At 37.0% G+C, this 16,658-nt stretch overlaps 1 protein-coding gene across 1 annotated transcript in view; it reads right to left on the reverse strand.

Annotated features, from left to right (window-relative positions):
• Nucleotides 1-16,658, reverse strand: part of DNAH8 (dynein axonemal heavy chain 8) — a gene marked incomplete at both ends in the record, with an annotated part of 336,864 nt that overhangs the window by 12,275 nt on the left and 307,931 nt on the right. Inside the window, 3 exons of the mRNA XM_081042394.1 lie at nt 1,377-1,566; nt 1,648-1,800; nt 5,637-5,793. Of these exons, the coding sequence (XP_080898520.1) occupies nt 1,377-1,566; nt 1,648-1,800; nt 5,637-5,793 (500 nt within the window). The remainder of the gene's footprint in view (nt 1-1,376; nt 1,567-1,647; nt 1,801-5,636; nt 5,794-16,658) is intronic.

Here is a 16,658-nt window from a genome sequence, read left to right on the forward strand (position 1 = left end):
GAAGTCTGAGAACCATAATAAAAAACTTTCCTCACCAAATTTAATGGAAATTCTGGGGGGAAAAATAGATAAGTGAAATCTGGAGGCTGTCTTTTACAAATCTAAAGTCTATTAACATAATAAAAATATTCTATGCATAATTTGATAAGCTCATAAAAACCACCATAGTTAAGTGTTTTAAATTTAGAAAATGTTAAGGCACTTGAAAACGCATGATGTGAATGAATGTATGTATACAGCTACAATTAAATGCAAACTTTTAAGATATACTAAAGTATTACCCATAGGAAAAAAAGTGCACGAGTCATAAATGTACAACTCAATACATTTTTACCAAAGTAACCAATATCCAGATTGAAGAGTGGAACATTTCCAGACCCTGAGATCTCCCTTGCGCCCTTTGCAATCACTGCCCTTGCCCTCAAGGGTAACCACAATCCTGCCTTTTCACACCACGGATCTGTTTTGCCTGTTTTAGTTCTTTGTATAAATGGAATTGCAGAGTATATATACATTCTACATACATCATAACGTATACATTCTACATACATTACAATGTATACTATATACATACATTGTAATGTGTTCTGATTGACTTTCTTCACTTAACATCATTTTATGAGATTCCACCAGATTGTGGTGAACAGCAATAATACATCCTAAAGCTGTAAGTGTGAAGGTTTCTTCAATTGTACTAGTAGAGCGATAAGGTGCTGACTGTAAGGAACCCACCATCTCTTCATTTTGACCAAGAATTACTTGAAGTAAACTATTCATATTGTAGTCAGACAAAAAGTTACTGTTTTTCTGGACTTTGTGAACTCTATGACATCCAGTCAGTAGCTGAGTCAGTAAATATATCTAGAATGAAGGAATAAATGCGGCAGAATCACAAAGCACTTTTTCAAAGGAAAAACAACAACCGGGGGTTGGGAGGGACAGATTCCGGAGTTTACTGCATTAAATTTTTGCAACATGATCATTTTTGAAATCAATCTAATTTTCTGAATTCTAGGAACAACTTTTGCATATTTTGAGGCTTCATTTTTGTCATTTTCATAAACATTTAAAAACGAAGACTTGACTCAAACTTGGTTTTACTATTTCACATGTCCCAACCACAGACGTGAGTGAGAAGAAAAATGGAGGTTTGGCTGCCATATTGTAGAAGCAATATGGTAGAAAGACTTTCAGAATGCATTTATGAGACAAATACGGAAGGGTCATCTGTAGTCTCCAGCCTTTGAAAGCATGTGTCCAGCTCTCAACAGGCTAACCTTCTATATTATTTTATGTAGGATACATACATCACACCGTGATACCATACCACTCCCCCCACATCTTCCAGGTTTGCCCACTCTTCTATGCGCACATACCTTGGGGATTAAAGAAACCAGTCATCCAGAATACATTGGGCCTCCCTTCAAATATCCAAGTAGAAAACTGAGCATTTCTTTCTAAAAATTCAGTAAACCAGAAGCCCAGTGTGGATGAGTCCCAGGATACTCTTCTCCAGATCTGAGGGATGCGAGCATCATACATGTTGTCCAGGGCGTCTCTCAAGTTCTGAAAGAGATAAAGTAGAAACATGAGGAGAAGAAAAATCCACAAAAGGGGGAAATAACTATTGAGATAAAAACAGCTCACCTCACTCATAATGATTGTTCCTTCAATGGCCAATTTTAGGTCACTCAGGCTACTGCGAAGTATTGAGATGACTTTTTGCATTCTGTCAATCTCTTGTCTCAGAAATATATTCATTGAATTAAGATGTCCCATCTTTATCAAACGAGCTTTCACCTAAAACAAAATATACAATATAATGAAGGAGATTTAAAAAAATCATTGTCACTTCTCTTTTAACGACTTCTCCTTTTGCTCTTCTTTTTCTTCCTCTAGATGTGTCTCCAGTGGCCAAAATAAACTCTAAAGAACCAAACTTGCCATTAAATTCCCCCATTTTCTGAGCTTCCAAAACTACTGTTCAACTGAAATGATTTTTATTTCCTAGTGATTGTACTTAGTTGATAATTAGAAATATACTTTAAAAAGATGAAATAAAATTGTACCTTTTCCCCCTTTCAAATGATTAAGTACTAAGTGTCAATTAAGTATTCTTTTGTAATTTAACCTTCATAAGAGTACAGTTTGCAATACTTTTTTTTCACAATGATTACAGAGTCATTATTAAAAATGTCACAGAAAGTTAATACAGCCCAAATCTTTACAGAACAGTCACCAGTGAATGTGATTGGCTGCCGTTTCCTAGGATCATTGCTGCCTGGGCTAGGGTGACGAAAGTGAGGCTTTCTAATCTAACCAATGAAAATATTTGATTTTGCGGGAGGGTCATTAAGCACCTATCATTTGTTCCTTTTGGTTTACCACTTATTGACCATTTTGAAAAGATCACTATAAAAGCCTCTGGTTGTGGAAACAATAAAATACAACATTTACTGGAAAATAAGCCGATACATATACACATTTCAATTTAGTGACATCTGCCTAAGAAAAGATTGACTCTGATTACTGGCAAGAACTCATAAAGAGATTTGAACTTTCTGCTGGCTACACTCGAAGAGCTGCCGGCGTAGGAGGGGTAAGGATAAGCACAGGGAGTGAGAGACAATTTAGTGATGATCCAGCCCGAAGAATCACCAGAGACCAGTAAGCTCTGCTGGAGGCACCCACTGCCTCTTCTTGAGTCATGGAATATTACAGATGGGTGATCAGCTTCCGACTTGTCTGGACCACACTCCTCATTCTTCTGGTGTGACACAGAAGTTCCCAAGTCAGAGATGGACACCTGTGCTTTATGGCGGTTGGGAAGCCCTTCTAGTAAGTGAGAGGTGAAGAGGGGGTGCACAAACTTAGAGGGTAGCAGTGACGTAAAGCTGAACAGCCGGGATGGGCCTATTTGTGTAGGTGGAGCAAATGATACTGAAATCCTCAGCAAACACGTCAGTGGAGGTCCCTTACTCCATCCCCCATACCAACCTTCTGGCATTCTCCTAAATTTGGTTCTAGAGCTTATTTTTTACAGGCTCCACTATCCTGTTCTCATCCTGAGCCCTTCAGCCTCAGTGGCACATACATGATTCCCTTTAAATCATGACTACTCTGTGCAAATTCACACTTAAGGAAAGAGGAAATTACGAAAATACTTTTGCTACCCTCACAAGTGGGAAAGTAAGCCCAGGTATTGGCTACAATGTCAAATCAATAGCCCAGGTAACTTTAGGACCTAACAGCCCAAACAAGCAGGGCCTTGCCCTACTTAGGGTTTTAAAAGAGAAACTTCACTTGCAATAGAGACATGCTTAAGAAAAACTTAGACTAGAAAATCTGATTTTAGTACCGATTTTATATTGAGTATGATTACTGTTCTAGCCTAAAATTGTCTTTCTTAATAAAATGAAAGACTTACTATAGTCTCATACAAGATTTCCTCTGTTTCTGGGACCACATAGTAATGTAGTTTCTACAGTAACGTGACTTCGTGTTTACTATGGAAGTCAAAAGTATAATTATATTCCAAGTTGCAAAATTCACTTTACATTTCTTCTAGAAAATAAAGGATATTAAAAAGTAAGTGGAGTAGAGTCAATGGAATTGTAACAACTATATACGATGCGAAAGGGGTAGTAGATTGGGGGAGGGAGGTTATCACTTGGTGAGGGGTGTAAATGTCTAACTATTATACTGTTTTGTACACTTAAAACTAATAATAAAAAAAGTAAGTGATCTTGAAAGAGAACGCAGTTGTTGCTCTCTTCATACAAGCTCTCTCCCATATAGCAACCCCACGTGGTGAGATCCCTCAAGCTCAGTTCCTGCCAGGATAGTGCCAGAACAGAGATCTTGGTTAAGTGGCCTCGACCAACCCTGGACAGCTCAAATTGTCCCAAGGTCTGAAACCCTCCTTTGGTGACATCAACCTGTGTTTTTGTCATACAGAGTAAGTTCTATCTCTCTTTCACATGCCACTTTTTAAAATCTTGGAAGGCAGGTATCATGCTTCATCTGTCTTCTGAAGATCATTTACAATGAACCATTGAAAATATGTACTTATAATATTTACTCATTAAAAAATATTCTCACTTCACTATAAATATCTCTATGTGAAGTCATTGATTTCAGAATCTTGGCTAAATGTCTTGGTACTCATCTACACAAAGGAAACAAAATTTGTTTTAAGAGACAAGAAAATGTTTTTGTTTTTTTAATTGTCGGGGGTACTCATTACAGGTTGGAGGACTAGGGGCTCCTAGCTGACCAATGCATTTTTTTCTCAGAGTCGGGGAGGCAGGACAGGATAGATACAGGACCACAGTTACACCTGCATTAGGGCATTAGCCTCTCACATTTTGGTTGAAAAGCTGAACTTGACTCAGCCAAGCCTAGGACTCAGGTGAAACTCTCACCATCCCCAGTGAGGGGTGGAGGCTAAGAACAGAAGAGAGGAGGCCAGAGTCACACCCATGTCCTCTTGCATGAAAACAGGACCATGTTGGAGGACCTCTCACAGAACTTTCAGGTCATCCAGCAATTTGACCACCATTAAAGATTTATGTAGATCAGTAGTTCTCAAAGTGTAGTGTGGGACCCCTGAAGGTCCCAGAAATCCTTTCAGGGGGTCCACAAGGTTACATTGTTTTTTACAGTTATACTTAGACATTATTTGACTTTTTCACTCTCCTCCTCTCAGTAGCTATGTGACAACAGATTGAATGCAGTGGAGTTTTGCAGAAGCTATGTGACAACAGATTGAATGCAGAAGCAGATGTAAGGGCCCATCTGTCTTCCATTAAACCAGATATTAAAGAGATTTGCAAGACGACAAAACAATCCCACTCTTCTCAATTGTTTTTCTGTTTTGAAAAATATATTTTTTAAAAATGAAAATGTCATTGATGTTAACATGTAATGGGTTTATTACTGTTATTTTACATTAAATTAATAAATATTTTTGAAATTTTCCCGTTTAAGTTTCTAATATATTAAATATCAGTAAGTATAACCCACATAAAAAAGCTAGTTGGGGTCCTCAATTATTTTGTAAAAGGGTTTTGAAATAAAAAAAAATTAAGAAAAACTGACTTAGATTAATAAGTAAACACCTGGGAGGTTCAAGAAGTAGAAAATTATTACCACCCAAACTGGGGAGTGAATTCATTTAAATAGCTTGCTTCCCTATTACCTGGTTGAAGGGACTGGAAAATGAAAAGCATGGAGGGCAGGAAACAAAAACTAGGGGGAAATTTAAAGGATGAACAGAGCAGGCTTAGGTAAGAGAGGGAGGGAGAAGTTTCCAGCCTAGAGGGTTAAGATATCTAGGAATCTAAAAACAGAGGAATCCAAAGATGGGAAAAAGGTACAGAAAAAACAATTGAAAGAGAAAGTAGGGTAGAAAGGAAATGGAGGAAGGTGTCAGAAAAAATGCAGATCATAATTTGTAGGATGCTTGAGAAGGGTAAGGAAGAGAAGACCAAAGCGTAAAAAAAAAAAAAAAAAGAGCTGAAAATGAAGAAGGAGTGAGCAGAGAGGAAGGGACTGAAACACACTGTCCCAGGATTGGGCTCAGCTCCGTGGAACCCAAAGATGGCCCTGTACACAGGGGTAAGGGCACAGCTTACCTCGTGAGGAACGTAATCAGGAGGCAGTTTGCTCAGCATATCTTCAGATAATCTATAAACAATGGCTTCCCGGGTCTCTCCTATTCCACCTCCGCTCTCTTTGGGTTGAATGTTGGTAATTGTTTCAAGAACAGCAGAAGCAGTGTTACTCTGATACCTGATAAAAAGAGGGAACTGTTCAGAATGTAGTAGGGAAATGCACCTTCAGAGATAATTATCACAGCTAAAATGAGATGATGAATCACCTGAATCAAATCCAGCCCCAAAAAGGGAAAATTTACCACCAACCTATAGGAATAAAAAACTAGCGATCCATTCTACTGTTTCTAATGGGACATCAATAACATCACAGAAATGTAAAGCTCTCCCTCTTCAGGAAGAGAGATTCCACAATCGTCCTTGATAGGCCAAAGCAGTGCTATACAATCTTGCTTGTAGCTAACCTGAATACCTCACGCTGGCCAAAGCCCACCTCCTTTTATTTTCCCCGATTTATGGACTGGTCATAAGACTCTACCATTGTATGAAGGTTGGACGATTAAGCTCGCAAACATTCTACCGTGTGCTTACACAGTGGAAAGTTCACGAACTTAATTGTCTGACCTCATATGACAGCTTGTTAGATCAAAGAGCACCATTCACAGTTCCTCACTGAATTATCAATTATTAAGATTTCTTTAGTCTTTTCTGTTTTATTTTCTCACTTTCCACTTGTTTTATGATTTCCAAGGTGTCTAAGTGCAGCCACCCATCTTTAAAATAATCCATCTATTCAATAAAGATTTACTATGTACCAGCCATTGAGCAAGGTGCTGGGGTATGGCAGTGACCAGGTCCCCGCTTGGTCCCTTTCTCTAGTGGAGAAGGGGGACTTTAGTCAATCTCATCGGAATAAGTGCTGTGGAGAAAAGAACAGGATGCTTTCAGGACGCTATCGTTTGTCTCTCTCTCTTTTTCTCACTCTTGCTCTCTAGCTCACTTTGGGTCGAGCAGAGGCTTTGAGGTACATGAACTTAGTTTTCGTCCCAAAGTGGCTGAGTCAACCAGCAGTCTTGACACACAGATGGTATATGTACATGTATGTGTGTGTGTGTGTATGTGTGCATGTACATGGATGTGTGGGTGTTGGGAGTGATTTACACTGGAAGACCAGGGAAGTTCTCTCTTCAAATATCATATGTAAGCTGAGACCTGAAAGATGAACAGGTTGGCCAGGCAAAGTCGGGTGGGGTGGGAGGCTAAGAAAGGACATTTGGGTAAGAGGTAAGGCCTGACGGTGAGAAGGACTTTGTGAATTTGAGGAACAGAGACCAGGCCCATGAGGTTGTAGCCAGTGAGCTAGGAGGAGAGACGAGGATGGTGATGGAGCAAGGGCTGGATCATGCAGGTCACGTGGGCTACTTTAAGGATTCTGAACATTACCCTAAAGGTAATAGCCAACCACTGAAGACGTCCCAAGCAGGGTGTGGCATGGCCACATTTAAATATTTCTGTCTTTTCTGAATGCCTAATTTGCCAACTATTAACATCACATAATTAGTTTTGGGTTACTATTTTGTTTCGTTTCTAAATTTTCTCTTTTGTCCAGATGTAAATTATATTTGTACCTCCTTTCATAGGTGTTAGAGGCAAATCTAAAAGGAATTCAATAAATGCTTAAGATCAGTAATTTATTTTTATGTTTTATTTCCTTGGACATAAGACAAGCCTTTGTAATATGGCTATATATATCAAAATTTTAAAGGACAGACCTTTAATTTAGCAATTTTACATCTAAGAGTTCATCCCAAAGAGAAAATCAGACATTTCCATTTCTTTTTTTTTTTTTTTTTATTAATTAATTTATTTATTAGTTTCAGGTGTACAAAACAAGGTAATACTTAGACGTTCATCATTTATATCCCTCATACTGTGAACCCCCCTCCCCCCATCCACTATCCCTCCGACCTCACACTGAACCATCACATTATATATATAAAATTATAGTTGGCATTCATTAATGTTTAGCTTCTGATGTACAATGCCATGATCAGGTATCCACAGTATCCCTGAGGTGGTCTCCCAAATAGGACGCATGTCCATCGGATACCCAACAAAATCTTTACAACATTATAGAATACCTTCCCCAAATTAATTTTCAAAAGAAAAACCCTGAGGCCATCTTGTGGTTACCAGCTGCTTCCAAATCCCTTCACCTTTCCCCTTATCCCCAACCCCCTCCCACACACCCATCTAACCACTCTCGGTTTTTTCTCTGCGTCCCCAAAACTGACTCTGATTAGTTCATTCGCATAGTCTTTTCTTTAGATTCCATATATAAGTGAGATCATATGGTACTTGTCTTTCTCTTTCTGACTTATTTCACTTAACATAATGTTCTCTAGATCCATCCATGTTGCTGCAAATGATAAGATTTCTTTCTTCTTTATGGCTGCGTAATACTCCATTGTATAAATGTACCACAGCTTCTTAATCCAGTCATCTACCGATGGGCATTTTGGTTGTTTCCATATCTTGGCTATTGTGTAAAGTGCTGCAATAAACATAGGAGTGCATACAGATTTTTGAATTGGAGTTTTGGATTTCTCCGGGTAGATGCCTAGGAGTGGAATTACTGGATCATAGGGTAGTTCCATTTTCAGATTCCTGAGATACCTCCATACTGTTTTCCATAGTGGCTGCACTAATCTGCAGTCCCACCAACAGTGCACTAGCGTTCCCTTTTCTCCACATCCGCGCCAGCATTTGTTGTTTGTTGATTTATTGATAATAGCCATTTTGACTGGAGTGAGGTGGTATCTCATTGTGGTTTTTATTTGCATTTCTCTGATGGTTAGTGAGGTTGAGCATTTCTTCATATGTCTTCTTGCCTTCTGTATGTCCTTCTTAGAGAAATGTCTCCCCAAGTCCTCTGCCCATTTTTTAATTGGGTTGTTTGTTTTTTTGGAGTTGAGTTGAGTAAGTTTTTTATAGATTTGTGATATTAATCCCTTATCAGATATATCATTGGCAAATATCTTTTCCCATACAGTAGGATCCCTTTTTGTTTTATTGATGGTTTCCTTTGCTGTGAAAAAACTTTTTAGTTTGATGTAATCCCACATGTTTATTTTTTCTCTTACTTCGCTCGCGCGAGGGGATATATCAGTGAAAATCTTACTCCGGGTAATGTCCATGAAGTTTCTTCCTATATTTTCTTCTAGATATTTTATGGTTTCAGATCTTACATTTAAGTCTTTAAGCCATTTTGAATTTGTTTTTGTATATGGTGTAAGGAGGTGGTCCAGCTTCATTTTCTTGCATGTGTCCGTCCAGGTTTCCCAACACCACTTATTGAACAGACTATCTTTACCCCATCGTACATTCTTGCTTCCATTGTCGTAGATTAGATGGGCATATAGGCATGGATTTATGTCTGGACTCTCTATTCTGTTCCATTGATCTATGTATCTATTTTTATGCCAGTACCATGTTGTTTTGATTACTGTAGCCTTGTAGTATAGTTTGAAATCAGGTATCGTTATACCTCCCACTTTGTTCTTATTTCTCAAGATTGCTGAGGCTATCCGGGGTCTTTTATGGTCCCATATAAATTTTAGGATTATATGTTCTATTTCTGTGAAAAACGTCGTTGGTAGTTTGATAGGAATTGCGTTGAATATGTATATTGCCTTAGGCAGTATGGACATTTTAATTATATTAATTCTTCCTATCCATGAACATGGAATGTGTTTCCATCTATTTATGTCTTCTTTCATTTCTTTCTTCAGTGTTGTATAATTTTCTGAGTACAGATCCTTTACATCTTTGGTTAGATTTATTCCCAGATATTTTATAGTCTTTGGAGCAATTGTAAATGGAATTGTTTTTTTAATTTCTCCTTCTGCTATTTTATCATTGGTATATACAAATGCAACTGATTTCCGAATATTAATTTTATATCCTGCTACTTTACTAAATTCATCTATCAGTTCTAATAGTTTCTTGGTGGAGTCTTTAGGGTTCTCTATATATAGTATCATATCATCTGCATATAATGATAATTTTACTTCCTCCTTACCAATTTGGATGCCTTTTATTTCTTTCTCTTGTCTGATTGCTGTGGCTAGAACTTCCAGCACTATGTTGAATAGAGACATTTCCATTTCTGACTGTATAGTAAAATTGTTACTCTGAACAACTCTATAGAAAATAAATAAAAATGCTGGATAAGATATGAAGAACAGCTTTTTAAATACATTACTGAACTGGCAAGAAACTAAGAAATCCTCAGGGTCCAATGAAATACAAAGTGAAAGCTGGAATTCAGAGAGATATGCCAGATTTTACTCTGGAGACATCTCTAATCCCTGGTGTTCTGGAGTTGCTGTTTGGATGGTATAGTGAGAGAGAGGAAAGCCCTAGATCCAAGGTGAAAGTCTAATAGAAATCTCCTACATAAATCTGGGACACCATTATGCTATACATTCAGTATAGGGGTAAAGTATTAATGACCCGCCTGTCAGAAGGGGATTGTAGGTAAATTGGTCTATCTAGCTTGATATTGAGTAGGAAAAAAACCTTTCCTGAGAATTCTTAATTCACCAAATTTGTGACATTAATTAACACACATTCATATTACCTATGTAATTTGAAAAACCTCAAGCCAAAAATTTATTTTAAGATGGACCCAGGAAGTCCCAGGTGGCACCTGGTGGAAGCAGACACAAATCTTCCCTGCAACAATATGCCTTCACTCCAGGTCTCAAAGAATATAACAGTTAATTTCCAATAGACAAGAGCTCATAGTCAAAGTTAGAAAACAAAGAAACAAGGCACTGTGACCAAGAGTCAGTAGAAAGAACAGAAAGCAGAAGCAGACCTGCAAAGATCTCAGATAGTGAATTTTCAGACACGTTATAAAATGTTTTTGCTATATTGAAGAATTTTAAAAGGTGACTGAAAATGTAGAAACCATAAAATGAATAGAACATTTGAAAAAGAGCCAAATAGAGCTTCTGGAAATTAAAACATAAAATAAAATTTAAAACTGTATTAGTTTTTTATTGATGCTACAAAAATTACCACAAAATCAGTGACTTAAAACAATACAAATTTATTATCTTATAGTGACACAGGTCTCACTGGGCTAAAATCAAGGTGTCAACAGAGATGGGTTCCTTTTTGTAGGCTTTTGGGGAAGATCTGTTTCCTTTGTTTGAGTTGTTGGCAGAATTCACTTTCTTGTAGGACTGAGGTCTCCCACTCCTTGATGGCTGTCAGGTGAGGGTTTTTCCTAGCTTCTAGAGGCCAGCTGCATTCTTTGGGTCATAGCTCCCTTCCTACATATTTAAATCCAGCAAAGGGAGATTAAGTCCCTCTCTTGCTTTGAGTTTTTACTCCTTCTGTTTCATCTCTCTGATACACTTTTTTGTCTCCCTCTTCCATTTTTAGGAGCTCATGTAATTAAACTGGACCCACTTGGATAATATAGGAAAACATCCCCATCTAGGGATCCTTACGCTTAATAATATTTGTAAACTTCTTTTATCACATAAGATCACATATACAGGTTCTGGGGACTAGGACATGGATATCTTTGGGGGTCCACTAATCTGCCTACTATAATAGTTAACAATGGATTAAACAGCAGATTAAATAGAGCCAAATAAAGTATAACAAAACTGAAAAATAGATCTGAAGACATTATCTAGAATGCTTCAGAGGGGAAAATAAATAGGAAATATGAAAGAGAAGTTAAATATGTAGGCTAAAGTGATGAGCTCTAACATACATCTCAGAAAAGTTTCAGAAAGATAGAAGAGGGAGAATGAAAAAGAGATAATACATGATGAAATAACAACTGAGAATTGATGAAAGATCTGAATTCTCAAATTCAGGAAACTCAGTGTATTCTAAGTAGGATAAACAAACAAACAAACAGATAAATAAAAATCCATATAAAGACATATCACAATGAAACTGTAGAACCCAAAAAAACAAAGAGACTGTCTTAAAAGCAGTCAGAAAGAAAAACAGGTTATCTAGAAATAAATGACAATTAGACTGATAGCCAATTCCTCAAGAGCAGAAATAGAAACCAGAAGAAAATAGACTAGTGTATTCCACCTGCTAGGATAAAAATAACTACAAACATAAAATTGTATTCCAATCAAAATTATCTTTCAAGAATGAGGGTAAGATAAAAGATTTGAATAGATATTTCACCAAAGAAGCTGTATTAATGGATAGTAGCCCATAAAACAGATGCTTACTTCATTATTTATTAGGAAAATGCAAATTAAAACTACCATGAGATACCACTTCACACCTACAAGAATGGTTATAATAAAGAAAAATAGACAATAACAATTGTTGGCAAGGGTGTAGAGAAAATTGAACCCTCCTACATTGCTGGAGGGTATTGTAAAATGGTGCAGCCACTTTTGAAAACAATTTGGCAGGTTCTTAAAATGTTCAGGATAGATTAATCATGACTCAAAAACTACATTTCTAGTTATCCATCAAGAGAAATAAAAAGATATGTCTAAACAAAGACTTGTACATGAATGTTCATAGCAGCATTATTCATAATACTCAAGAAGTCACTACCTAAATGTCTACCAACCAGTGAATGGACTAACCAAATGTGGTCTATTCATATGTTGGAATACTGTTTGGCAATAAAGAGCAATAAAGTACTGATACATGCTACGACATGGGTGAGCCTCAAAAACATTATGCTAAATTAGTGAAAGAATCCATCCACAAAGACCACATGGGATATAATTCCAGTTATAGGAAATGTTCAGAGAAGGCAAATCTACAGTGACAGAAGTAGTTTAGTGGCAGCCCGAGGCTAGGAGTGGAAGTGGAAATTGATTACAAATGGGTACAAGGATTCTTTTGGGGTGATGAAAATGTTCTAACTAAAATTAGATTGTGGTGATAGTTGCATAACTCTGTAAAGTTACTAAAAATCATTGAACTGTCCATTTACAATGAATGAATTTATGATAGGTAAATTATATCTCAATAAAGCTGTTTTTCAAAAAAAGGAGGGCAAAATAAGACATTTTCACACGAGAACAAAAGAGTTTACCATCAACAGGCCCTCACTGAAGAAAATTCGGAAGGATACACAGAGGGTGCCAAAAAAATGTATACACATTTTAAAAAAGGAAAATTGTATTAAAATTGTAATGCTCAATGTATATCAATAACAACAGATGAATGCAAGTCACATTTGACTTCTGCAATTAAAAGAGGGGCTCAAAGTGGTTACCATCAGCACCAAGACACTTCTGATTACAGCGAACTATTGCTTGAGCAAGGTTGACCGAAGTGTCCACTTATATACATTTTTTGGCACCCCCGGTATTTCAGAAAGGAGAATAATTATTCTGATGGAAGGTTTGAAGTGTAGAAAAGAATGGGTCAATGCACGGGTAAATCTAAGTAAACATTATGGTATAAACAAGTAATGTGTTTAATTGTGGGGTTAAAAAAACAAGATAAAATTAAAATAGTGAAATAACAGGAGGGGAATGACTGTAGTTCAAGTTATCTGAGAGGTTTTGATTGGGAGGAGGGTAAAGATCCTACAGTATTTTGCAATGTATATGTAATGTGCTCCCGTGTATAATGCGCACCCATGTTTTGGCCCAAACTTTCAGGGAAAAAATCTTTTGTTTTAATTCTTTAATTCAAATTTTTATTTGTTGACATTTAGGTACTTGCCTTTGTATTATAAAGGAATTTTAGCATTTATTATTTTAACATATTATGGTACAAGAAATTTTATGTACTGGTAACAAATTTATGATATTTATGCCTTATAGAAGGCCAAGAACTCTTCGTCGTTGCAAGTTCACTGTAAGTTCAACAAAACTGATTATTGTATTCTAGGGTATTTTTCATATGGATATTGTTATTGACTTCTAGAGTTACACTTTCAACTCATAAGTATAAACAAAAGGATTAAAAACATTTATGTAGATACGGAACTAGAGCTACCCATGTGTGGTTTACATGGGTATATATACATGGTACCCATGTAGTGCTATACCCATGTATAATGCGCATCCTTATTTGTCTCTCACATATTTGGGCAATAAAGTGCCCATTATACACGGCAAAATACGGTAATTTTAGGCTTAATTTAAAATGGATGTTAAAATGTCTAGGGTAACCAGTAAAAGAATAGAAACAGAGTTACATAACTTACAAATTAGCAAAGGGGAAAATTAGAATAAGAAAAACTCATATTCAGTAAAAAGTCAAAAAGGAAGAAAAGAAACAAAACAGAAATAGTGGTGCAAAAAAGCAACATTCTATACTTATTCTTTACATTTTATACACATTATAAATGGTCTTGTACTTATTCAATATGTTCTCAAAAGAAACAGACAAGTGTACAAAGATAATATACAAGACTGTTTACAACAGTATTTATAATAACTCCCAGGAATACTCTATAAAAATCTATACAGCTAGTAAAAATGATGTACCTCTATGTTTATTGATAAGATAAGGTTACTGAATTGAGATTTTTGACTAAAATAGCATGGTACAAAAAACAGGTCTGATCTATTTTTTTTGTTGATAATGCTGTGCATACAGACAGAGAGAAAACCTAGAAGAGTATTTTGATAGTGGGAGTTTTGTATAATGAGCTTTTGCTTCAATTATTACTTTCTATTTTCTGCATTGGTTATTTTTCTCAATGAGAAAGTACAATTTTTGTAACAAAGAAGATAAAAAGCATTTACATTTTGAAAAATAAGGGGAAAAAATAATCCCCCAGAAGCAAAGCCAACCACAAGTGTCAAGAACTCCACGGAGATGAATTAGTGACAAATATTTCAGGCTCACTGGAATGCATTTTACAAATCCCTACTAATCCCACCCACTCCTTCTGCATTTTCTCACAGCATATGGAATGAGAGAATTACACCTCTTTCTCTCTTCAGCCCCAGGTGTGAATTAAACAACCTTTTGTGGAAATGGCCCTAACAGGCAGAATCCTAAGGATAACTGCTAAAGTTTTCCAGGCTTCTTTGCTTCTGAAAAAGGCGCATTTTGTGCAAACTGGGGGAATCCTGAATTGTTCATCTGACCTTTAATTTATTTAGGAAATCAGCTGAACAGCAGGGGACATGCTTCTGTCTTCAGCATTTTTATCTGATTATCAGGTAGAATACCACATCTGGACCCAAACCTGCGTATCCAAACAACTGAATCCTTTCCAAAGTCATGGCTAAGGTCAATGCACCTGCCACCATGCTTTAGATGCTGGACTTTCAGGCCATGATGAACAGTGATTATGAGGGGCCTGCATCAGACCTAGTAAATGTTTGCAATCCAACCAGACTTGGGGAATTAACTCCACATTATCTTTAAACATAGGAATTTCACAGTAAAGACCAAATAAGGTAAAGGCTGATTTTTAATAAATTAAAATTAACTGTGTAATTTTACATATAATTTTAAATTCATTTTATTATTATGTTTTGGTGAGCCACCTCTATTCAGATGTTGGGGTTTTAAAATGTCCCAAAGGACATTTATTCAATAAGTTGAAAGATAAGTATATCAAACACACGTACAATTGAATATATGAATAGAGAACAAAACATTCTAGTCAAGTGGCACAAAAAGGCGTTTGCAATCCATTACTGAGTTTTGGAGTATGGCACTGGTCCAGCTTTTAAAAGTCGTATAAAGTATACACACAACTCTAAGTGGGGGGATCTTATGAAAATAGCTGATGTGACAACAAAATGAAGTTATCAAAAGCCAAGGATCCAGATGTTATCATGTAAGAGAAATTTATTCAGAAACTGAAATATGTGTGTGCCTCATGGTACCCATCACCTCATTCTAGCATTACATTCTAGTACACAGTAAAGACAGACTATGTGGGTGAATTGCTATGTTAGAGAAGACGTAGGTGTCACCATCGGCTGGCATCGTACAGGTAACGTTAAATTTCTGACTTTATTATGAACTCCGTGTATCCACATTTCCACTGATGCCTAAGAGCTCTGTTTCTTAAACAAATTCCAAACGCACCTGGTTGTTGTAATTTTCCTGTTCCCTCCCCTGAAATCTTCCCTGTCCTATCTCCTTTAACAACATCAATGTGTTCGCTCAGCTGCCCCCAACCTACAGACTTCAGACATGGCCTCCTCCTTGATGTCACTCTCCGGCTCTCCTTGGTTTCCAAGTTCTATTTTCAAATCCATCTAGAAATTTCCAGCACCTTCATCCTCCCTGCCTTTAGAACTGTCCCAAGCTTGTCACACGATGCCCAAATCTCCCAAAGCCACTTTCTGCATTGGTATCAGCATCACGGGTAGGTTACATTTTTTTCTTCAAGCTTTTCCCCCACCAGACTCCAGGCACATTGGACTTGGTTCCCCAAACATACCACACACTTTATATCTTCGTGCCCCTTCCCTCCTGTATGTGCCCTAATCTATGTCTTATTTTTCCACTTGTGCTAAAAGTGTCTTATTATTTATTTTTTAATTATATGTATTTAAGGTGCACAATGTGATGATCTGAGACACGTATACACCCTCACTGCTCATTATCTTCCTCTTTCCCTGCATTCTGTTCTCTTGTTTCCGGCTGCAGTCACTTCCTCCCAAGCTTTCTCTAACCTGAGAATTCCTGCACATCCGTTAAGGCACAACTCAGATGTGGCCTCTCTCACGAGCTTACTTTGATCCCTAAGTTGAAATGTATTGCTCCTTTGCCTTTGTTTTCATAGTGTGTGTGTGTGTGTGTGTGTGTGTGTGTGTGTGTGTGTGTTTCCTGATTTTAGAGTTTACCGTACTGAATCACATAGTACTATTTGCCATTCATTTCTTTTCCCTAATAGATGATGAGCTTCAAGGGCAAGGATGGCATCTCACTAGTCCCCAACGTGGCTCGAAAGTAAGTTTTCAATATTTGTTGAATGGAGGCCAGTTGGCTTGAATTTTATTAAACCTCAAATATAAAGCAGAGCAATTCTCCAATATTTAAAGGAAATGA

This window comes from Rhinolophus hipposideros (assembly GCF_964194185.1).
Source record: "Rhinolophus hipposideros genome assembly, chromosome: 3".
In the NCBI taxonomy this organism is placed as follows: domain Eukaryota; kingdom Metazoa; phylum Chordata; class Mammalia; order Chiroptera; family Rhinolophidae; genus Rhinolophus; species Rhinolophus hipposideros.